At 39.9% G+C, this 25,434-nt stretch overlaps 1 protein-coding gene across 1 annotated transcript; it reads left to right on the top strand.

Annotated features, from left to right (window-relative positions):
* The first annotated feature begins 9,739 nt into the window (after positions 1-9,739).
* INSL6 (insulin like 6) lies at positions 9,740-25,434 on the top strand. The gene is given in 3 exon segments (XM_027614597.1): positions 9,740-10,019; positions 24,922-25,122; positions 25,125-25,434. Coding segments are annotated over 3 exon segments (633 nt in total). The 3' UTR covers positions 25,277-25,434.

The following is a 25,434-nucleotide window of genomic DNA, read 5'->3' as shown; positions in this document are numbered from 1 at the left end:
GAGGAAGGACACTATATCCTACTTAAAGGGTCTATCCAACAGGAAGATCTAACAATTGTAAATATCTATGCCCCTAATGTGGGAGCAGCCAATTATATAAGGCAATTAATAACAAAAGCAAAGAAACACATCAATAACAATACAAAAATAGTAGGGGACTTTAACGCCACCCTAACTGAAATGGACGGATCATCTCAGCAAAAGATCAACAAGGAAATAAACACTTTAAATGACACACCTGACCAGATGGAATTCATAGATATATTCAGAACATTCCATCCCAAAGCAACAGCATACACATTCTTCTCTAGTGCCCATGGAACATTCTCCAGAATAGATCACATCCTAGGTCACAAATCAGGTCTCAACCAGTACCAAAAGATTGGGATCATTCCCTGCATATTTTCAGACCACAATGCTTTGAAACTCGAACTCAATCACAAGAGGAAAGTCGGAAAGAACTCAAAAACATGGAGGCTAAAGAACATCCTAGTAAAGAATGAATGCATCAACCAGGATATTAAAGAAGAATTTAAAAAATTCAAGGAAACCAATGGAAATGAAAACACAACTGTTCAAAATCTTTGGGATACAGCAAAGGCAGTCCTAAGAGGAAAGTATATAGCAATACAAACCTTTCTCAAGAAACAAGAAAGGTCTCAAATACACAACATGACCCTACATCTAAAGGAGCTGGAGAAAGAACAGCAAATAAAGCCTAAACCCAGCAGGAGAAGAGAAATAATCAAGATCAGAGCAGAAATCAATGAAATAGAAACCAAAAGAACAGTAGAACAGATCAATGAAACTAGGAGCTGGTTCTTTGAAAGAATTAACAAAATTGATAAACCCCTGGCCAAACTTACAAAAAGAAAAGAGAAATGACCCAAATAAATAAAATCATGAGTGACAGAGGAGAGATCACAATCAACACCAAAGAAATACAAACAATTATAAGAACATATTATGAGCAACTATATGCCAGCAAATTAGATAATCTGGAAGAAATGGATACATTCCTAGAGATGTATCAACTACCAAACTGAACCAGGAAGAAACAGAAAACCTGAACAGACCTATAACCACTAAGGAAATTGAAGCAGTCATCAAAAATCTCCCAACAAACAAAAGCCCAGGGCCAGATGCCTTCCAGAGGAATTCTTCCAAACATTTAAAGAAGAATTAATACCTCTTCTTCTGAAACTGTTCCAAAAAATAGAAATGGAAGGAAAACTTCCAAACTCATTTTGAGGCCACCATTACCTTGATCCCCAAACCAAAGACCCCATCAAAAAGGAGAATTACAGACCAACATCCTTGATGAACATGGATGCAAAAATTCTCACCAAAATACTAGCCAATAGGATCCAACAGTACATTAAAAGCATTATTCACCACGACCAAGTGGGATTTATCCCTGGGCTGCAAGGTTGGTTCAACATCCACAAATCAATCAATGTGATATAATACATTGAGAAAAGAAAGAACAAGAACCATATGCTTCTCTCAATAGATGCACAAAAAGCATCTGACAAAGTACAGCATCCTTTCTTGATCAAAACTCTTCAGAGTATAGGGATAGAGGGCACATACCTCAATATCATAAAAGCCATCTATGAAAAACCCACAGCGAATATCATTCTCAATGGGGAAAAACTGAGAGCTTTCCCCCTAAGGTCAGGAACACGGCAGGGATGTCCACTATCACCACTGCTATTCAACATAATATTAGATGTCCAAGACACAGCAATCAGACAACAAAAAGAAATCAAAGGCATCCAAACTGGCAAGGAAGAAGTCAAACTCTCACTCTTTGCAGATGATATGATACTGTATGTGGAAAACCCAAAAGTCTCCGCCCCAGAACTGCTAGAACTCATACAGGAATTCAGTCAAGTGGCAGGATATAAAATCAATGCACAGAAATCAGTGGCATTCCTATACACCAATAACAAGACAGAAGAGAGACAAATCAAGGAGTCAATCCCATTTAAATTGCACCCAAAACCATAAGATACCTAGGAATAAATCTAACCAAAGAGGCAAAGGATCTGTACTCAGAAAACTATAAAATACTCATGAAAGAAATTGAGGAAGACACAAAGAAATGGAAAAACTTTCCATGCTTATGGATTGGAAGAACAAATATTGAGAGGAAGTCAATGCTACCTAGAGCAATCTACACATTCAATGCAATCCCCATCAAAATACCAACCACTTTTTTCAAAGAAACAGAACAAATAATCCTAAAATTTGTTTGGAACCAGAAAAGACCCCGAATAGCCAGAGGAATATTGAAAAAGAAAAGTAAACCTGGAGGCATCACAATTCCAGACTTCAAGCTCTATTACAAAGCTGTCATCATCAAGACAGTATGGTACTGGCACGGAAAGAGACACATAGATCCATGGAACAGAATAGAGAGCCCAGAAATGGACCCTCAACTCTATGGTCAACTCATCTTTGACAAAGCAGGAAAGAATGTCCAATGGTAAAAAGACAGTCTCTTCAACAAATGGTGTTGGGAAAATTGGACAGCCACATGCAGAAGAATGAAACTGGACCATTTCCTTACACCACATACAAAAATAGACTCCAAATGGTTGAAAGACCTAAACGTGAGACAGGAGTCCATCCAAATCCTAAAGGAGAACACAAGCAGCAACCTCTTCGACCTCAGCCACAGCAACTTCTTCCTAGAAACATTGCCAAAGGCAAGGGAAGCAAGGGCAAAAATGAACTATTGGGATTTCATCAAGATAAAAAGCTTTTGCACAGCAAAAGAAACAGTCCACAAAACCAAAAGACAACCGACAGAATGGGAGAAGATATTTGCAAATGACATATCAGATAAAGGGCTAGTATCCAAAATCTATAAAGAACTTCTTAAACTCAACACCCAAAGAACAAATGATCCAATCAAGAAATGGGCAGAAGACATGAACAGACATTTTTCCAAAGAAGACATCCAAATGGCCAACAGACACATGAAAAAGGGCTCAACATCGCTCGGTATCAGGGAAATCCAAATCAAAACCTCAATGAGATACCACCTCACACCCGTCAGAATGGCTAAAATTAACAAGTCAGGAAACGACAGATGTTGGCGGGGATGCAGAGAAAGGGGAACCCTCCTACACTGTTGGTGGGAATGCAAGCTGGGGCAACCACTCTGGAAAACAGTATGGAGGTTCCGCAAAAAGTTGAAAATAGAGCTACCATACTATCCAGCAATTGCACTACTGGGTATTTACCACAAAGATACAAATGTAGGGATCTGAAGGGGTACGTGCACCCCGATGTTTATAGCAGCAATGTCCACAATAGCCAAACTGTGGAAAGAGCTGAGATGTCCATCAACAGATGAATGGATAAAGAAGAGGTGGTATATATACACAATGGAATATTATGCAGCCATCAAAAGGAATGAGATCTTGCTATTTGCAACGACGTGGATGGAACTGGAGGGTGTTATGCTGAGTGAAATAGTCAGTCAGAGAAAGACATGTATCATAGGACCTCACTGATATGAGGAATTCTTAATCTCAGGAAACAAACTGAGTGTTACTGGAGTGGTGGGGGGTGGGAGGGATGGGGTGGCTGGGTGATAGACATTGGGGAGGGTATGTGCTACGGTGAGCGCTGTGAATTGTGCAAGACTGTTGAATCACAGATCTGTACCTCTGAAACAAATAATACATTATATGTTAAAAAAAAAAAAAAGAAGAAGATAGCAGGAGGGCAAGAATGAAGGGGAGTAAGTCGGAGGGGGAGACGAACCATGAGAGACAATGGACTCTGAAAAACAAACTGAGGGTTCTAGAGGGGAGGAGGGTGGGAGGATGGGTTAGCCTGGTGATGGGTATTAAAGAGGGCATGTTCTGCGTGGAGCACTGGGTGTTACAAGCAAACAATAAATCACAGCACACTACATCAAAAACTAATGATGTAATGTATGGTGATTAACATAACATAATAAAAAAAAGATAAAGAAAACCACATACACTGAAAAAAAAAGAATGAAATCTTGCCATTTGCAATCACGTGGATAGAACTAGATGGTATTATGCTAGGTGAAATAAGTCAGTTAGAGAAAAACAAGTACCATATTATTTCATTCATATGTGGAATTTAAGAAATAAAACAGGTGAACCTAGGGGAAGGGAAAGAAAAGTAAAATAAGAGAAAAACAGAGAGGGGAAAAAAACCGTAAGAGACTGTTAACTGTAGGAAACAAACAGAGTTGCTGGAGGGGAGGGGAGTGGGGGGAAGGGGTAATTGGGTGATGGGCATTAAGGAGGGCACTTGAAGTAATGAGCACTGGGTGTTGTATGCAACTGATGAATCACTAAATTCTACCCCAAAAACTAATAATACAGTATATGTTAATTAAATTGAATTTAAATCTAAAAGTTTTTTTGAAGCGATTAAAAACCTGATCACAAAATGCAACAGAGAATACCACAAGTCCATTATAAAGATATAAGGTTTTTACATGAATATATGTTACCAGCATATTCTTCCTGGGGTTGTGAAATCCTATCGATTTTTCTTTGTCCTGTGTGTGTGTGTGTGTGTGTGTGTGTGTGTGTGTGTGTGTGTGTGTTCTCCAGTATCTAGAGATAATAATTACAATTTCAAATAAAAAAATACTCAGATAGCTGGTAACAACTCACCAATCACCCAGGGAAATCAAAAGAAAACAAGAAATTTGTAGAAAGTGATACAGTCTGATTACCTACCGATACAAGATCTTCAATCCAATGCTAAGACTTAAGAGACAACACCAGAGGTCCATGTGTTTTCCTAATCCTTATGAGGATCTCAAGCGAGTAGAAGTTCCTACTAAGCTTAGAATTCCAGTCCTCTGCAATAAGGAATGGAAAAGTCCATGTAAACTTCATACATTATTACAAATCTAAAGTGATATTTTAGGAATTTTAATACTCTTCATAGAACTTAGTTTAAACATCATCAGTTTTCTTTCTTTTGTGAACAATTTTCTGTGCATCCATCACAATACCATAGATGGATGTAAAGGTACTACAGAAATCAATCTAATTGTGCTTTTACTGCTTTAAGATGAAATAGAAATAAATGGGGTAATTTGGAAAAATAATAGTTTATACAGTAAGTGTTAAACCAAGACAATCTCTAGCTAATGAGTTTACAGGTCAATTTTATTTTTTTATTTTTTTTTAAGATTTTATTTATTTGACAGAAGGAGAGAGAGAGCGCACAAGCAGGGGGAGGGGCAGAGGGAGAAGGAGAAGCAGGGTCCTCGCTGAGCAGATAACCCAATGCAGGGCTTGCTCCCAGGATCTTGAGATCATGACCTAAGGCAAAGGTAGACGCTTAACTGAGACACCCAAGTGCCCCCAACTTTATTAACTATATTTTCAATAATAACCATAACATACATTTAGATAAGAAAATGACATTAAAAACTACAAATATTTAAGTAAGCATAAAAATAGTTGTAGAGGAGGGAAGAAGAGGTAAATTCAAATTTTAAAACAAGCAAGGAGTAGAATACTGAGGACACAAAGAGAAAGGGGATGTGGTGAGGGGGGTGCAGAGGGTGAAAGTGTTGAGAAAGCAAATTTTTTGCAAAGCTGTTGGGGAAAGGGGTGGAGCTGGGACCTTTGACTCAAGACCTGAGTGTTAAGCCAAGTGCTAGAAAAGCTCCCTGGAGCCAGGAAGGGGGAGTATTCTAAAACCCAGGATAGGGACACAGAGGAAGGCAGTAGGCGACAGCAGCTGCAGTCCCTACAGAAAGGCTGGAGAAACCAAGTCCAGGATGCTGGGCCTGTTTTGATCTTATCTGCTAGGAGTCTGGCTGCTGCTGAGCCAACTCTTAACCACCTGAGCCACCCAGGCGCCCCTGAGCCAACTCTTTAGAGATAAAGCACAGCCCAATGGGTAAGCAATGAAAAGGTGAAGTTATGTGCCATCGAATTCCTAGATATCATGATGATTATGTGTGAGAAACACCATAAGAGGTTCTCCAACATCCAGAAAGAGCTGCTGTGAGGGAGAGCGCCTGCGCTGCTGGTCTGCACCTCCTGCTGGTTGCTGCCCAGCAGTGTTAACGGCAGCCTGCAGGGCCTGGCTGAAGACCTCACTGGCTGCTGGTGCTCAGCCCCACCCTGCACATGCAGATGGAAGGAGCACTCTACCAAAACAGTGTCAGGGGAGTCTACAGTATCACCGTGCAAGCTTTAGCACAGTCCTAGGATTAGTCAGAGGCAAGAGAACCTTGCTAATACTGTACTAAGTCACACTGCCCAACTATAAGTAAGCTGTTTAGATATTAGGACACTAGTTGATTCTGTTGCAAGTTTAATTATCTTGAGGCAACAGTTAACTTTTGGCCTATACAAAATTTTATAATTTTCCTAATTCTCCTTGACATGAATATTTTTTCATACCTCCCACCTGTCTTTTTAAAATTAACAGAAAATCTTGTCACCTTCGATCAGCCAACATGCAGGAACCTTAAAAATGATGTCACAAAACATTCCTCATTTGCCACCAGAGCTGAAGACAACACTGACAAGCAGTCATCTTTGAGGGAGGTACTACTTTCCCAACAAAAGGAGAAGGAAGTTATCAATATAATTATGTTGTTTTAAAAAAAAAGAGGTTGTAACAAAATAATTGTTCTGAAAATAGGCACACTATAGAGTAATTGTTAATTTTTTCACCTATTTTCATGTATATTCTCCATGATGCATTTGTCAATGTCCAAATCAACCATGACTGGTTACTAGAACGTGAGAAATCATTATTAGTGTTTACATTCTTCGTTTGTTCTGTAACAGTACATAGTCTCTCTACAATATGCTTTCTCTCAAAAATCAACCCTTTTAAGATGTTAAAGAATCTTTTTTTTAATTAATGCTATCATTGCACCAATTGCATTTTAACCTCATTAACTTCATAGTGATTATAAAAAGCTTAATTATTTAACATAACTCATTTTATACACACCTAACACGAGGTACATACAAAGGAATAAAAAGTTTTAATTGATCTTGCCAATGTAGACCATGTTAACATTAAACCACAAACCTTGCAGTTTTCTACTTGAGCTCAAATGGCTTGTCTTGTTGAAATCATGTTTGAAAAGAGTCAGGTTCACTACCAAATACATTTGGATTTGGGGGCTCAAATAAACTCAATTATTTTTCAAGTTAGAGTACTTCCATGCTTCTAAGAGATTCAGTAAGTATTTTATGTGACATAAATGTATAGTCATGTAGATAACTGAATAAGAAACTTAAAGTTTTATCTTAGAAAAGAGCTAGATTGGTAAAGGAACACATTCAGGCTCACCATTTTAGAATTTACAGAACATTTACGTACACAAAATAACCTGTGAAATGATATGAACATTTGTGTCAAAATGATAAACCAGCATGGTATCATCTTAGTACTTAGTCAGAATTACACGAGATGAAGACACCAATTCCTATATCCCAAATCCCGAGGCATGGCTAATCACAACCAAGCCTCTGAGGGTCATCATGTCCTCCCTGAGGCCACCTTAAAGAGCTTTTTCTCACTGAGGAAGCAGAGAGAGATCATAACTCTTCAGGGAGAAAGTCAACATTTTTCACTTTCATCATGGAACATTTCTTCCCGATTTTACCACTTCCATTCATCTTATTTGTACCCCAGCACACTGCTCATTGTCAGTTCCAGAACTCCATTTGCTTCAAGGTCACCTGCCCCCCACCCCACTAGTTCTCATGTCACACCGAATTGATGACACTGAGGTTTTTCACCACCATCCAATGACTCAGTTACTCTCATCTTCCATACATACTTCTCCTAGCTTACGTTTTCCTCCATTATAGATGGAAAAGTGCCCCCCAAACATAACCCCTCTACTTGCTTGTGTGAGATATAAGCCATACCTTCCTTATTCCTAAAAGAATATGTGTCTATGTGTAACAGGTATGAATTTGCAAGCAGTTTTTGCTGTGCAAGAAATACCCAACTTCTTCAGTTTTTGCTTTGTTTTGTTTTGAAGTACGCTCCACACCCAACATGGGCTTGAACTCACGACCCTGAGTTCAAGAGTCACCCAGCCGGGAGCCCCTCTTCTTTAGTTTCAACAAATCGATATAAATCCAATTCTGTCACTGGGTTGGGAATCTAGCATCAGACACTATTCTAACGGAGCTCCCCCATTATGCTGTGTTTGAAATCCAGGGTCTTAGCACCAAACCATCCCGTCCCCATAGTTTTCAAAGGCTCCCCTCCATGACACCTACCACCCCAGCCTGAATGGTCCCCTCAATTCAGGTGCTTGCCTCCCTCACTAGAGGTCAGCAGAACTTTGTTTCCAGTCTTCCTCTCCTCATAAGGAATGTTGTCCGTTCTCACAGGGCTCCCCTGATGGAGCTCTGGCTAGAACTCACGGCACACCACAGTTTGGACGGTCGCCGTGTTTTAAGGAAGGCGATGACCTTGTGCTGATCAAATCACGTTGACCTTTGAAAAACTCCGAGTCCAGCTCACCGAACGGCGCTCCGGGGTGCCACCGGGCAGCAGGGCAACGCTGGAGAACCCGACCACGGAGACAAAGGCCCGGAGGCGCACGGCAGAGAGGAGCAGGAGACCGCTCGGACCCCACCCGGACCCCACCCGGACGCGCGCGGGGCTCGGGCACCCCCGCCCCCGCGGCGATCGCGCCTCCTCCCCGGCGGCCCCCGACTGCCCCCTGGTGACCGCTAGTGCGTCCGCCCGAGCCAACGCACCAATCAGATCTCCTCCCAAATGATCAAGCCACCCGTCCCCACGGCGCTGCGCTTCCCCGTCCCTTACCTCCTGGTTTAGCAAAATATTGAGATTCCCTTACCTCTTAGGTTTAGCAAAATATTAGATTCTCTCTATTGAGAGAACCCCGCGGGGTCCCTGTCACAAGCTAGTTACAGACAGTCCTGTCTGCTCTATCGCCGACGGTAGCAGGTCAGCATCCCAGCTGCTGCCCGCGGTCGAGAGATCGAGGCTCAGGGCCATTTCTCCCCGAGCAGCGGGCGGGGATCTCCAGCGCGCTCTGACTCCGACTGAGAAGCGCACGTTTCAGCGCCTTCCAGCGCCTTCCGGCGCGTCCAGGCTCCAGCACCTCCGATGCCGGCGGCGCGCGGGGCCCCGAGCTACCCAGGGAAGCAAGCACGGGCCCGGCCGTGCCTGCAGGGCGCTTGGGGACTTGAGGGAAGAGGTTATCAAACAAGCGCACAAGTAAACGTGAACAAACCTCCCGCGACGTACACCTGGGGGCAAACGAGAGGAGGGGTGTCTGAGGAAGCGACGCCCCGTTGCCAACCAGGCAAACGGGCGGGAAATGCACTCCGCTGGGAGGCGCAACACCTTTTCTGATTTTACCGGTTAACGGGGGCCCCACGTGTCAACGGACGCTCCTCTTTAGAGGGGAGGGCAAAGAAAACGAATCAAAGATTTTAAGAACTAGAGCCGGCTACCTACCATGCTCTGAGGACCCGGGGGAGCGCAAGAAGCCAGCTCGCGGTCGTCTCGCACCTCGCACCTTCCGCCTCGCGCCTCGCGCCCCATCGTTCTCGCGAGGTCCGCACGCGCTCGCAGGACCGCCAGGCGCGCGTGCGCGGCTCGGACCGAGCGGGCGCGGGCGCGGGCGCGGGCACAGGTCCCGGGAGGAGCGGGACTCGCGGCTGCTAGACCGTGCGGCGGTCCTGGCGGCGGGGGCCCAGGGATGCCGCGGCTCCTCTGCGTGTGTCTGCTGTGGCTGGGGCTCCTGTTAGTTCGGTTCTCCTGTGAGCTGAGCGAAATCAGCAGAGCTAGGAGACTGTGCGGCAGGCACCTCCAGAAGGAAATAATAAAACTCTGTGGCAATGTCAACTGGAGGTACTTCGAGGAGGAAACCCCCATGCCACCGCTGTTTCCCCAGGACAACGAGATTGAAACCTTCATCCCCGACAGGTCGGAAAGCTCCCAAACCACTTTTCCGGCTTGGGCAAGAGGCACGAACCCAGGTAAAAATATAAACGCAAGGCATGTTTACTCATCCTTGAACTCATCTGCTCATCTGCACTGCCAGGTGCTGAGCTTCCCCAGAAAATGGAATTTGTGCCTAGTACACAGATAAAGAAAAATTTTTATAACCCAGTATATCGCGGATATGCAAAACCTCAATGAAGCTTTTTTTTTTTTAACTTAGAGGAAATAAGTGTACACCTGTAAATCTATACATTTATGTAAGAATGCTGCTGCTTCTTCCTTAGCTTTCCCTTTCTGGAGTACACTTGTCACCTGGCAAGGTGTCCCCCCACTTTGTCCTTCAGAGCTTCTGAGGTTTCATTTTCCCTGTGAAGTCATCACTGACCCTTTCATAGCTACTCACTCCATTCTCCATCTACCACAGTATCTAACACATAGATCTCTTTGACCATCAACAGGACCAGACACATAATTGGGCCAGCCGAGTGCAGAATAAAAATGCAAGGCTCCTTGTTCAAAAGCAGGAAAGGGCCAATAAAGGTACTAAAATATAGCTTTTCTTTCCCCCTTTTTTGGTGTGTTTCTCCTCTGCTCATACACATGGTCCATTCTCCCATCAGATTTCACTTAAAAGTTCATGTACTTAATATTTCACTTGCAAGATAAAATTTTTGAGAATTTCAAGACTGTGACAGTAGAGCATGCAAGGTCCTCCTCAGCACTGGGTCTGTGTGACTGTGTACAAGTCTCTCCCTTAAGATCAGTCCTGTATACCAGACCATATTACAGGGATTATTTCATGCATGTTTTTATCTAAAATGCCTAGCAGAGGACCTAGCACACAGTATGTGCTTAATGCATATTGAATGTATACTTAATGCTTTTAAGCAGTCTTTAGAAAGAATATTCCTGTTTCAGATTCATTGTTGTCTTCTAACTATATATTTACATTTTAGTACCAACATGGTTTGTCATTTTAAAAGAAAATGCACTTTATCTATAGGCTGTCCATAGCATAGTGTCACTGAAATTATTGCATTTTAAAGTAATTCAGTTAATTTAATTTGATTTGGACAAATTTTGCAAAAGGCAAGATTTCTGAAATTAAGGAAAGGAGTGGACAGTCATGCCCCAAAACCACCCTGATGTAGATGACTGAAACAAACCAAAACTGCCTCCCACGTTATAGGCACTCATTAACTTGTTGAATGAGTGAATGAATGAATGAATGAATGGAACTTATTCCATTCTCCCTATTGCTAAGGGGATGAAAACTTTGAAAGACAACAGAAACCTTCAGACTGATTCTTGATCATTTTCTACCTACATATAAACTCACTTTATCTTGCTCTTATAATGGAAGAAGTGTCTCTCCCCAGTCTTCCACTTGTACTTTAGTACTTTAATTCAGTGATTCTCACACTTTAATGTGCATATGACTTACCTAGGGAATACTGTTAATGTACAGGTTCTGATTCAGTGGGTGGGGCCCTGAGCATCCCAGAGATACCTGATGCTGCTCTTGCTACCTATACCGTAGTCAGAATTTTACATTCAGATATTCAAACTTGAGTTTGTTATTTATTTTTTTAAAGATTTTATTTATTTATTTAATTGACAGAGAGAGAGAGAGACAGTGAGAGAGGGAACACAAGCAGGGGGAGGGTGAGAGGGAGAAGCAGGCTTCCCGCCGAGCAGGGAGCCCAATGTGGGGCTCAATCCCAGGACCCTGAAATCATGAACTGAGCTGAAGGCAGTCGCTTAACCAACTGAGCCACCCAGGCGCCCCTTGAGTTTTTATTTAAAAAGAGTTTGGAATCCCTTTTCTCAACAAAGACTGCTCTGGAGACTATTAATTTTTTTAAGAGTCAACTTTAAAACTCAGAGCTGCGCTTGCTTCAGTAGCACATATACTAGAGCTGAGTAATGACCCTTTTGTTTTAGGTGTTATTCACACTTCCCTGGAGAAATAAGTGTCATTAGTTCAATGAGGAGGGAGCTGCAGTGAAACAAGATTTGTAGGAAATAAAAATGTATCTTACAGCATCTTAGAATTGTCATACCAATGAAACATGTTACTGTGGCAACTATATAAATACTGTTTTCTATAGTGGAAATGTCATGTGACCATAAAGCCATAGTTGTTTTACAATGTGTGGAAGAATGAAAAATGGATTTAAGCTATCAATATGTATTTGTGGTAAATTTTTAAAAATTATTGACCTAGGGGTGCCTGGGTGGCTCAGTTGGTTAAGCGTCTGCCTTTGGCTCAGGTCATGATCTCGGGGCCCTGGGATTGAGCCCCGTGTCGACAGATCCCCGTGCAGCGGGGAGTCTGCTTCTCCCTCTGCCTGCCCCTCCCCCACTTGTGCTCTCTCTGTCCTCTCTCTCCAATAAATAAAATCTTTAAAAAAATTTATAAAAAAATTACAGACCTGTAAGGAAAGATGACATTCAATATATCCTGTTAATTTCCAATGAATAATTAGAAGTTGTAGAGAAGAGGTATGTGTTCTCAATATAGAATATGTAATTATGCCATTTCTTTTTCATTTGAATGTTGCTGAAAAGTTAACTTTTATTAGCTTGTACTAGCAGGATACATTTCTATGTTAGATCAAGTCAGTTATCAATTTTAATCTTATGATCTATTTGAGTCTGACACAGGAAAAGATAATTTAGTACACTGATATTTAAAAATGATTTTTTTCAGAACTACTCATATATAACTGGAATCTGAAATTGTATGCTTCTTGATAGTGGATCCTTGAGGGTATGGGCCACATCTCCAAGACCTACCCCATCATATTTCTAATTTCTGGCTGAGTATGATGCTGCCTAGGTCTTAGTGCCAGGCAAAATCATTAATGCTTCATCACCAGCTTTTCATAATCCATATCCCCTATTCCAGTTGGATGGGTCATGTTTCCCTATACATCTATTCTTGTTTTTTGAATATCATTTTCACAAATGGGCTGTACAGGATCCCTTTCTTTATATATTAATTCAGCAAAATTTGAATGCCTAGCATGTGCTGGGTATTTTTCTTGGTGCTTGGGATATAAGAGTGAAGAATTTTACTCAGGTAGCAGTGAAGACTCCTGCCCTCATGAAGCTTACAGAGTAGTAAAGCTAGACAGTAATCGTAAGTACATTACACAGTGTGTTAGAACATGATTAGCCTTGGGACACTTGGGAGGCTCAGTCAGTTAAGCATCTGCCTTCGGCTCAGGTCACGATCCCAGGGTCCTGGGATCGAGCCCCGTGTGTCGGGCTCCTTGCTCAGCGGGGAGTCTGCTTCTCCCTCTCTCCTTCTACCCCTCCTCCCGCTGTGCTCTCTTCTCACTCTCTCTCTCTCAAATAAATAAAACTTGAAAAAAAAAAGATGATTAGTCTTCACATCTCCTTTCTCCACTCCTGTTCTCCTCCTCCCAGAGACAACCATTCCAAAGTGTTTATTATATTTTTATTTGTATATGTTTTTTGCAACTTGTGCATTGTTTCCTGTGCAAGTATTTAAAAAATATACATAAATGGTATTTTTAAAGATTTACTTATTCATTTTTTTTAGAGAGAAAGAGCAAGAGAGCATGCATGAGTGGGGGGCGGGGCAGAGGGAGAGGAAAAGGGAGAGAGAATCTGGAGCAGACTCCCCACTGAGTGTGGAGGCTATGCACCACTTCATCTGACGACCCTGAGGTCATGACCTGAGCGGAAATCAGGAGTTGGACGCCCAGCTGACTGAGCCACCAAGGCGCCCCTAAAATATATGTAAATGGTATTTAAGATCTATCTTTTATTGTTGCTTTGTGAACATTGCTTCAAACTGCTCCATAATATTCATATACATTCCCCCACATTTTACTTACCCTCTCAGCAATGAACACCTAACTTGCATAGCCTCCAACTCCCTGCCACTAACTCCACAATGAAAATCATTGTATGTGCTCCAGTAAGGACCTGTGTGCACATTTCTCAGGGATCTATACCCGGGGTAAAATCATTTTGGAATGAAACATATGTATGCTTTGCTCGAGGTGTGTCAGGTTGCTCTGCAGAATGGCTACACCCGTTTGTCGTGGCACCGCCAGCACACGCGGATGCCTGTGTCCTCATATCCTTGCCAACAATTAGCATGACACAATTTTTAACTTTTTTCAGTGTGATAGAATGAAATGGCATCTTATTTTTGTTTGAACTTGCTCTGCATGTGAGCAAGTTAAAACCTTTTGCAGGTTTTTTTTCTGAAAGTTTTCTGTTTATAATTTTTTAATTGGAATTGTCATTTTTCAGTTGATTTGTAAGAGTTATTGTACCGTATACAAGAGTTGCTGGCTTTAGATACTGCAAATATATTCTCCCATTCTGTCATCTATTGGTGTTTGACAGAAAACCTTAATTTTTACATAACTAGGTTTATGTAAGTGTTTTGCCTTATTGTTCGTACTTTTGAAATTTTATTTTAGAGGTCCTTTTCTTCCCTCTGTTAACTTGATAGATTTACTTTTCACATTAGGTTCTTAATTCTTCTGGAGACCACTTTGGTCTGTTCTGGCTAGGATTACTATCTTAGTTTTTTCAATAAGTCTTATTTTTCTCTACAAAAGGAGCTAGTTTTCTAAACACCATCTACTAAACAATAATTTTTTTTCGTGAGTCATTTTATTCTTGTTTTTTTTTTTACTTTGGTTAACACACATCAATTTTGTTGACATAAATTTTACCGTCTGAACTATTTTTTTAATTTTTATTGTTATGTTAATCATCATACATTACATCATTAGTTTTAGATGTAGTGTTCCATGATTCATTGTTTGTGCATAACACCCAGTGCTCCATGCAGAACGTGCCCTCTTTAATACCCATCACCAGACATCCCCCCACCCCCCTCCCCTCTAGAAACCTCAGTTTGTTTTTCAGAGTCCATCGTCTCTCATGGTTGGTCTCCCCCTCCGATTTCCCCCCCTTCATTCTTCCCCTCCTGCTATCTTCTTCTTTTTTTCCTAACATATATTGCATTATTTAAACAATAATTTTTTTCCATATTTTTTATTGTGTGTCTGAGCATCCTGTTCTATTTAATTGGTCTTTTTGTTTGACATTGTACAATTACTGTACTGTTTTTAATGCTATGACTCTTAGGATGTCATTTATAGAAGGGCATATCTCCAGTTTTTTTCAAAGGTTTTATTTATTGAGAGAGAGAAAGAGCATGAGTCGGGGGGAGGGGCAAAGGAAGAGGGAGAAGCAGACTCTAAGCAGGGAGCCCAGGACCCTGGGATCATTACCTGAGCCAAAGACAGACACTTAACTGACTGAGCCACTCAGGTACCCCTCCAGTGTTTTTTTCCCTTAAGACTGACTAAGCTAATTTTCAACCTTTACTCTTCCATATTTTTTAAGAATAAGCGTATTGAATTAAAAAAAAAATGCAGGGCACCTGGGTGGCTCAGATGGTTGAGTGTCTGCCTTCGGCTCAGGTCATGATCCCGGGGTCCTGGGATCGAGTCCCGCATCGGGCTCCCTGCTCCTTGGGAGCCTGCTTCTCCCTCTGCTTCTCTCTCTCTCTCCTCCTCTGTCTCTCATGAATAAATAAAATCTAAAAAGAAAAAATGCATCTGCCCCAACCAAATATTAACAATCCACATTTAACAATACTTTAAGAGGATCATCTACCACAATCAAATGAGATTTATTCTGGAGATTCAAAGGTGGTTAAATATTTGCAAATCAATCAACATGATGCATGAACAAAATGAAGGGTAAAAATAATATGATCATCTCAGTAGATGCAGAAAAAAATTTTGACAAAATTCAGCATCCATTCATGGTAAAACCCTCAACAAAGTGGGTTTAGAGGGAACATAACATATTAAAGGCTATGCATGAAAAACCCCCAGCTAACTTCATACTCAATGGTGAAAAACTGAGAGCTTTTCCTCTAAGATCAGGAATAAGACAAGGACACCCACTCTTCCCACTTTTATTCAGAATAGTATTAGAAGCCCTAGCCACAGTAATCAGACAAGAAAAAGAAATAAAAGCCATCCAATATATTGGTAAGGAAGAAGGTAAACTGTCACCAGATGACATGATACTATACATAGAAAACCTTAAAGACTCCACCAGATGACATGATACCATACATGGAAAACCCTAAAGATTCCACCAGAAAACTATTAGAAGTAATAAATGAATGCAGTAAAGTTTCAGGATACAAAATTAATGTACAGAAGTCTGTTGTGTTTCTGTACACCAATAATGAACTAGTGGAAAGAGAAATTAAGAAAACAACCCCATTTACTATTGCACCAAAAAGAATAAACACCTAGTAATAAACTGAACCAAGGAGATGAAATACCTATATTCTGAAAACTATAAAATAACATTGATGGTGGGGGCCCCTGTGTGGCTCAGTCAGTTAAGCATCTGTCTTCGGCTTGGGTCATGATCTCAGGGTCCTGGGATCGAGCCCCATGTCAGGCTCCCAGCTCAGCAGGGAGCCTTCTTCTCCCTCTCTCTCTGCCACTCCCCCTGGTTGTGCTCTCTCGCTCTCTGTCAAATAAATAAATAAAATCTTAAAAAAACAAAAAACAAAAAAACAATGATGACACAAATGGAAAGATATGCTCATGGATTAGAAGAATTAATATCATTAAAATATCCATACTACCCAAAGCAACCTACAGATTCAATGCAATTCCTATCAAAATATCAACATTTTTCAGAGAACTAGAACAAATAATACTAAAATCTGTGTGGAACCACACACACATACACACACACACACACACACACACACACAAAAACAAAAACAAAAAAACGAATAGCCAAAGCAACCTTGAGAAAGAAGAATAAAGTGGAGGTATTACAATTCCAGATTTCAAGATATACTACAAAACTATAGTAATCAAAACAGTCTGATACTGGCACAAAAATAGACACATAGATCAATAGAACAGGCTAGAAAACCCAGAAGTAAACCCACACTTACATGGTTAATCTATGACAAAGGAGGCAAGAATATGCTATGGGGAAAAGATAGTCTCAAGTAAATTGTGCTGAGAAAACTGAACAGCTACATGAAAAAGAATGGAACTGGACCACTTTCTTACTCCATACACAAAAATAAATTCAAAATGGATTAAAGACCTAAATGTGAGACCTGAAACCTTAAAACTCCTAGAAGAGAGCATGGGCAGTAATTTCCTTCACATCAGCCATAGCAACATTTTTCTAGATGTCTCCTAAGGCAAGAGAAACAAAAGCAAAAATAAACTATTGGGATGTCACTAAAATAAAAGGCTTTTGCACAACAAAGGAAACCATCAATAAAACAAAAAGGCAACCTACTGAATGGGAAAAGATGTTTGCAAATAACGTATCTAATAAGGGGTTAATATTCAAAATATATAAAGAACTTAACATAACACCAAAAAACAAAATCCAATTTAAAAATGGCCAGAAGACTGAATAGATATTTTCCCAAAGAAGACATACAGATGGCAAACAGACACATTAGAAGATGCTCAACATCACTAATCATCAGGGAAATGCAAATCAAAACCACAATAGGATATCACCTCACACCTATCAGAATAGCTAAAATGAAAAATACAAGAAATAAGAAGTATTGGCGAGGATGTGGAGAAAGAGGAACTCTTATGCACTGTTGGTGGGAATGTAAATTATTGCAGCCACCATGAAAAACAGTATGGGGGTTCCTTAAAAAATTAAAAATAGAATTACCATATGATCCAGTAATTCCCCTTCTGGGTATTTACCCAAAGAAAACAAAAACACTAATTCAAAAAGATATATGCACTGCTGTGTTTATTGCAGCATTATTTACAATAGCCAAGAAATGGAAGCAACTTGTGTCCATTGATAGATGGATAAAGAGGTGGTAAACACACACACACACACACACACACACACACACACACACACACACACACACACACACACAGAGGAATATTATGCAACCATAAGAAAGGATGACATCTTGCCATTTGTGACAACATGGATAGACCTGGAGAGTATTATGTTAAGTGAGATAAGTCATAGTGAGAAAGACAAATACCAAATTATTCCACTTGTATGATCTACAAAACAAAACAAATGAATAAACAAACAAAAAGAATCAGACCTACAAATGCAGAGAACACCGATGGTTGCCAGAGGAAAGGGAGGGGGAGTGGATGACCAAAATCGGTGAAGGGGAGTAGGAGATCCAGGCTTCCAGTTATGTAATGACTAAGTCATGGGAATTAAATGTAGAGCATAGGGAATAGGGTCAATGGTATTGTAATAGCATCATATGGTGACATATGATAGCTATACTTGTGAGCACGGCATAATGAAAAAAGTAAAAATCATCTAGAATTTTAATTGAGATCCATGCATTCAATTGAGATGCATTATATAGATTAATCTGAAGAGGATTTATATCTTTTTAATATAATCACAACTAAAAGCATGGAATATTTTCATATTCTATTATTTGAATTTTAAAGTTTTCTCAGTGGAGACTTTCTGTATTGTTGGTTAAGTTAATACTCAATACTCTGCTTTTGTTGGGACGCCTGTGTGGCTCGGTCGGTTGATCATCTGCCTTCAGCTCGGGTCATGATCTCAGGGTCCTGGGATTGAGTCCCGTGTCGGGCTCCCTGCTCAGCAGGGAACCTGCTTCTCCCTCTGCCTGCCACTCCCCCTGCTTGTGCTCACTCACTCTCCTTCTCTGTCACAAATAAATAAAATCTTTTAAAATAGACTTTGTTTTTGTTGCTATTGAAATACTTGCTAATTACATTTTTTGTTAGTGACTTTCGGTTAGAGAAATGCAATTGATTTTTACAGGTTGATCTTTATCCAGTAATTATGCCAAATGATCTTAATGGTTTAATAGTTTGTTTCTACAGATTTTTCTATCCTTTGCAAATGATAGCTTTGTCCCTTCCTTTCTAAACCTGACACCAGTTGTCATCTCCTCCTCTTCCTTCTTCCTTCTTCTAGCATTGGCCAGGTCCTCTAGGGCTGTTAAGTAGTAGTGATAGTGGGATGTCTTGTCATGTTCCCAATTTTAAAGGGGAATGCATTTAAATATCTCCATTAGGTATAATATTTGTAAGTTTGTGCTATGTAATCTCCACCAAGATAAGGGAGCTTGCTATTTTTTTAGTCATTTTAAGTAGGGCTGAACTTTATTAAGCCCTTTTGGGGGGAATTCTTTTGCATAATAATATATTTCTCTTTTATTAATTCACCAGATACTTATTGGGTACCTGCTAAGTGCCAGGCACTGCTGTAAACCCTTGCGGTTTATCAGTGAACAAAGCAGACAAAGATGTCTGGCCTCATGGAGTTTGCATAGGAAATGAACATAATAAATAAATATTTGAAGGTAATAAGGGTTATAGAAAAATAAAGAGTGAAACATGGTAAGGGAGATCAAGAGTTCTTGGGGGGCTGGAGGGTGGGGTATAGGATTAAATAGTGTAGTTAAGTTAGGCCTCATTGAAAAGTTGAGGTTTGAGAATGGAGGAGATAAAGGAATCAGCCAAGCAGATATCTGGGGAAAGAGTGTTTAGGCAAAGGAATGAACAGAGCAAATACACTTCTGCCCTGTTTACACAGGGAACAGCAAGGAGGCTAGTGAGGCTGGAGCACAGAAAGAGGTAACAGGCCGGCCTAGGAAGTTGTTTAGACCACTGTAAGGATTTTGGCTTTACTCTGAGTGAAGTCAGGGGAGTGACATTAATTGACATTTTAAAGGGATCGCTCTGGCTACCACATTGAGGACAAGCTGTGGGGAGGCAAGAGCAGAAGCAGAGGCTTCCTCTGGGGGTGTGGTAGTAGAGGTGATAGCAGCTGGATGAGGTGGGAGCAGTGGAGGTAGTGGAAATTGTTTTATTCTAGATATATTTGGGCAGATTTTATGTGAAATATGAGAAAAAAGAGAACTCAAAAATGATGCCAGTATTTTTTTTTTAAATGTGATCCCAAAGTTTTTGCTTCAAACATCTGGAAAGGTAGGTTTCTATCAACTGAGGTAGGAAAGGCCTCAGGTGGAAGAGGTCTGAAGACAATATTGGCAGTTCAGTGTGGGGCATGTGGACTTTGACAAGTTCAGATGGAGTTTTGAACACGTTGAGTTTGAGACACTGAAGTGGAGATGATGAGTAGGAAGTAGGATATATGAATCTGGGTTATGGAAATAATCTCACTTGAAGAGAGGAATTTAGAAGTTGTGGGTGTATAGATGATTCTCAGAGCCATAAGACTGGATGAGGCCACCAAGAGAAGGTACACAGAGAAGAGCGCCAAGGACTGAGCCCTGGGAGACATCAACATCAAACAGCTGGAGGAAGTATTTGCAAAAAGGAGACAGAAAAGGAGCAAATAGTCAGGTGGGAAGAATGTGGCGTCCTGGAAACGAAGTTAATAAAGTGTATCAAGAAGGAATGTTTTTGATGAGTCGGATGAGATGAGAAATGGTTGTTGAATTTAGTAATATAGAGATCATTCATGACCTTGAAAAGAGAAGTTTTGGTGCAGTGATGGAACAAAGGCCTGATTAGAGAGGGTTTAAGGCAGAATGAGAGAAGAGGAATTAATCAATAATGGAAAACTATCAAGTTTAGCTACAGAGGGGAGAAAACAAGCAGGATGATAACTGGCAAGGTAAACAGGGCCAAGAGAAGTGGTTTTGGCTTTTTTTAAAGGGGAGAAATAAATTTTTTTTTTTTTTTTTTTTTTTTTTTTTGCTTTTAGGAGCGAAGAGTTGATGATGAAGGGTATAGAGGAATTGCTGGAGTGATACCCTGGAGTTAGGCAAGAGGAGATGAGATCTGGTCCCTAAATGGAGGAACTGGCTTTAGAGTGGAAGTTCACCTATGTAAATAGTTACGAAGGCAGAATGTATGGGTACAGATGTTAAAAGATGAGTAAAAAAAATGGTGAAGGGACCAAATGCAAGTTCTCTTATGATTGCTTTCATTTTCTTACAAAGTAGAAAGCAAACCTGATTGAGAGTGAATATGGGAATCTAGTCATGTGGTAAATTGCACTGATAGATTTGGGGATCTTGGCCTATCTTTGCATTTTTGGAATAAACACTTCAATATATTTGTAAAATATGTTTGTGGATTCAGTTAACTATTAGGACTTCCAAATAAACATTTATAAGTAAATGGGCTCACATGGTTGTTTTTTTTTTTTTTAAATCACATTGTTCTTATCTAGTTTTGGAATAAAGAATATACTAGGTTCATAAAATATGCTGAGCAGCTTTTGCTCTTTTCCTCTTTTCCTGGAACAACTTGTATATGATTAGAACTTACTGTTCTTGAAAAGCAGATAGAACGTACATATAAAATCATCTATGTCTTTTTAAATTTTCTGTCAATTAAGTCATCTTGTATTTTTCTAAGGATTCATCCATTTCATTTTGATTTTAAATATGTAACATTCATAATATTCATCTATTTTAAATACTCAGTTATATCTGTTCTTTCTTCGTCATTCATTTTTATCTCTTCTTTCTTGATTAGTCTGGCTAGGGTTGTATCTATTTTATTAATCCTTTTAAAGAACCATGTTTTGGGTTTCTAAACATTTATAGTGTTTTGGTTCTGTATTTCACTGATTTCTTAATTTGCGTCCTCTCTGTTGTTCTTTTTCAAATTCATAGATCTGAATAGTCATGTTTAACCTTTCCTGTTTTCTGGTGAGTAGAGCTTGTTTCTCTTTAAATTACCTCCCCACCGCCCCCAAAAAATAAAAATAAATAAATTACCTCCCCAATTTGACATATATTTTCTTTTTTATTTTAAGATTTTATTTATTTGACAGAGAGAGAGAGACAGCAAGAGAGGGAACACAAGCAGGGGGAGTGGGAGAGGGAGAAGCAGGCTTCCCATGGAGCAGGGAGCCCGATGCAGGGCTCGATCCCAGGACCCTGGGATCATGACCCGAACTGAAGGCAGATGCTTAACAACTGAGCCACCCAGGCGCCCCGACATATAGTTTCATTAACTAGTCTTTAGCTGCCTTCATTCATGAAAAAGTTTCCTTCTCATTGTCTTTTTTTACCCTTTGAGTCACAGAACATGGCACATCCCAACAGGAAGCTCTTTCTTCGATTTGCCTGGACAACCTAATTTCCTTTTTCCCTCAGTGTACTCTGTTAATTATGACACATCTTAATTCATCACGTATTTATCTGTCTTAGATGACTTAGTATTCAATATCTTTAATGTCTATCCTAAAGTTTTAATGTTCCACAATTCAGCTTAAGCATTTTAAATACAAAGTTAGTAAATAGTGTTCTAAAAGGACTTTTAACTACAAGGTACAGGGATTCACCTAAATAACTTTGAGGAAAAATGGTGGGGGAGATAGTTATTTTAGAAACAAGATCTAGGTGGCGCCTGGGTGGCTCAGTCTTTAAGCGTCTGCCTTAGGCTCGGGTCATGATCCCAGGATCATGGGATAGAGCCCCGCATCAGGCTCTCTGCTCCGCGGGAAGCCTGCTTCTCCCTCTCCCACTACCCCTGCTTGTGTTCCCTCTCCGGCTGTGTCTTTCTCTGTCAAATAAATAAACAAAATCTTAAAAAAAAAAAAATAGAAACAAGATCTAGGAAAGGACTTGGAAAGTCTCTGGAAAGCCTGAGGAATCACATCAGCTTTAAAAACCACCTTCTCTTTTTTTCTCTCTCTCTGAATCTTTTCTCCTTCAGTATTTATGTTTCTTTATGACTTTAGCTTGTCATGACAAGCTTCATAGTACCCTTTCAGTTTCATTTCTCACTACTTGTTAGTTCTAACTTCAGAGAGAGGACATTGATTGGGCCAACTCATGTTTTCACATGGCGTGGATTGCTGGCCACCATAGTAGATTGATTTCTTTGGGGTCAGGTATAGTGTTCAACTGTGGCTGTAGGGTGGAGTCCTATGGTTCAGAGCAGGGCTGTTTAAGGGCTGGCTCTAGAGCAGTGGTTATAGGCAAATGTATCCTTCTGGAAGGGACAGTAGATAGGCAAGAGCAATGATGGAAATCCAAAAAGCCTCCAAGTAATTACCTTCTCAATTTATTTTAATTTCTTTCCAGTAATACTGAATGAGTTAAGAGCAGTGTAATAGCAGTCAGTTCACTGAGCGTATCACCAATTCTTCATCTGTTCTTATTTCAACAATGAACAAAATGGTTATAAAAAGTGCATAAAAGGACGAATACAGTAGTCCTCCCTTATCTACAGGGGATATACTCCAAGACCCCCAGTGGATACCTGAAACCAGTGATAGTACCAAACCTTACATAAGCTGTTTTTTCCTATACATGCATACCTACAATAAAGTTTAATTTATAAATAAGGCACAGTAAGATATTAACAATAGTAATAAAATATAACAATTATAACAATATACTGTAATAAAAGTTATGTGAATGTGGTCTCTGTCTCTCAAAATACATTATATGTCCTCACCCTTCTTGTGGTAATGTGAAATAATAAAATGCCTATGTGCTGAGATGAAGTGAGGTTAATAATGTAGGCATTGTGACATAGCATTAGGCTACTACTGACCTTTTGATGCTCTGTCAGAAGGGGGATCATCTGCTTCCAGACCAGAGTTGACTGCAGGTAACTGAGGCCAGAAAAAGAGAAACTGCAGCTAAGAGGGGACTACTGTAACCCAAGTAAAAGATGGGCAAAGGATTTGAATAGACATTTCTACAAAGAGGATATACAATAAGCACATGAAAAGATGCTCAGCATCATTTGTCAGTAGGTACATGCAAACCAAAACCTCAGTGGGATATCGCCTCCCATCCACTGGGATGGCCATAATCAAAAATGGAAAACGCAAGTGTTGATGAGGGTGTGGAGCAACTCAAACCCTAATATATCAGTGGTGGGACTATAAAATGATGTGGTCACTGTGGGAAAGCTTGGTGGTTTCTCAGAAAGTTAAACAAATTTACCTTAATAAAATAAATTTACCTAGATACTAAGGTTCTACTACTAGATATACACTCAAGAAAATTACAGACATATGTTCACACAAAAACTTGTATGTGAATATTCACAGCAGCACTATTCATAATAGCCAAAAGGTGGAAACAACCCAAATGTCCATCAGCTGATAAATGGATCAACAAAATGTGATCTATCCATACCATGGAAAACTATTCAGTCATAAAAGGAATAAAATGCTGATACATGCTACAACATGGATAAGTGAAAGAAATCAGACCTAAATGGCCACATGTGTGTGGTATGATTTCATTTTCAAAATGGGCAAATCCTTAGAAATGAAAAGTAGATCAGTGGTTGCCCAGGGCTGGAAGAAGAGGGAAACAGAAATGACTGTTCATGGGTATGGGGCTTCTCAATATACAAATATTCTGGAATTAGATAGTGGTAATGGTTGCATAACCTCATGAATATACTAAAAAACACTGAATTGTATGCTTTAAAATACTAAATTTTATGACATGTGACTGATATCTCAATAAAAAATGTCTTTGCATAAAAAATATGCAAAGATTTCTAAGCTTTTTCATAGGAAAACACTACTTACAACTATTTTAGTTAAAATCTTTATATTGCTTTTGAAACCCATTTTATTATTTAAAATGTGATTACTTGTTTTTTAATAATTAGCAGACTTTAGGGGCCCCTGGGTCGCTCAGTCGGTTGAGCTTCCAACTTGTGAGATCAAGCCCTGCAGCAGGCTCCTCGCTGAGCACAGAGTCTGCTTGAGATTCTCTCCCTCTCCCTCTGCCCCTCCCCACGTTGGTGTGCTCACTGTCTCAAATAAATAAATAAATAAATCTTAAAAAAATAATTAGTGGAATTTAGTATTCTAGTATTATGATTAAATTTTCATCTAAAGGAAGATTTTAATAAAGTAGGATTTTTTCTTGTTTCTCAGTCTCTACTTCTGCCTCTGAGGAAGACGCGATAAACAGTTTGAAGATGTCACTGCCTGAGTATAGATATACAAGGGCCAACGTGCCACCTAACGAGACAAGAGAATTTTCCTCATCACAAGATAACAATCAGTATATTCATGAAATTTCAGAATTTCAGAAGAAAAATACAAACAAAATTAAAACGTTAAGCAACGTGTTTTGGGAAATCATCCCCAAAGAAAACACAGAGGATACTCAGAAAAGTGTTGTCTTAAAGGATGTACAATAGAAGAACTCAGTATTGCATGTTTTCCATATATTGAATACAAAAACTTACATAAACAAGTACCATCATTTGTGACTGGGATATACTAACCATCATAGGAATTATACTAACTTAATAAAAGCTTAATGTATTTATTTTACTTTATTTTTGGTAATTGTCCTTGTAGGTTCTTTGCTGTGAACACCATCTAAAAGTATTTGCAGGTATTTCGCAATACCGTATGATGGTAATAGGAATCTTAGTATTT

This window comes from Zalophus californianus, chromosome 13 (genome assembly GCF_009762305.2).
Source record: "Zalophus californianus isolate mZalCal1 chromosome 13, mZalCal1.pri.v2, whole genome shotgun sequence".
Classification (NCBI taxonomy): domain Eukaryota; kingdom Metazoa; phylum Chordata; class Mammalia; order Carnivora; family Otariidae; genus Zalophus; species Zalophus californianus.
The sequence above is the reverse complement of the archived record's forward strand: the minus strand, read 5'-3'. Positions and strand labels throughout refer to the sequence as shown.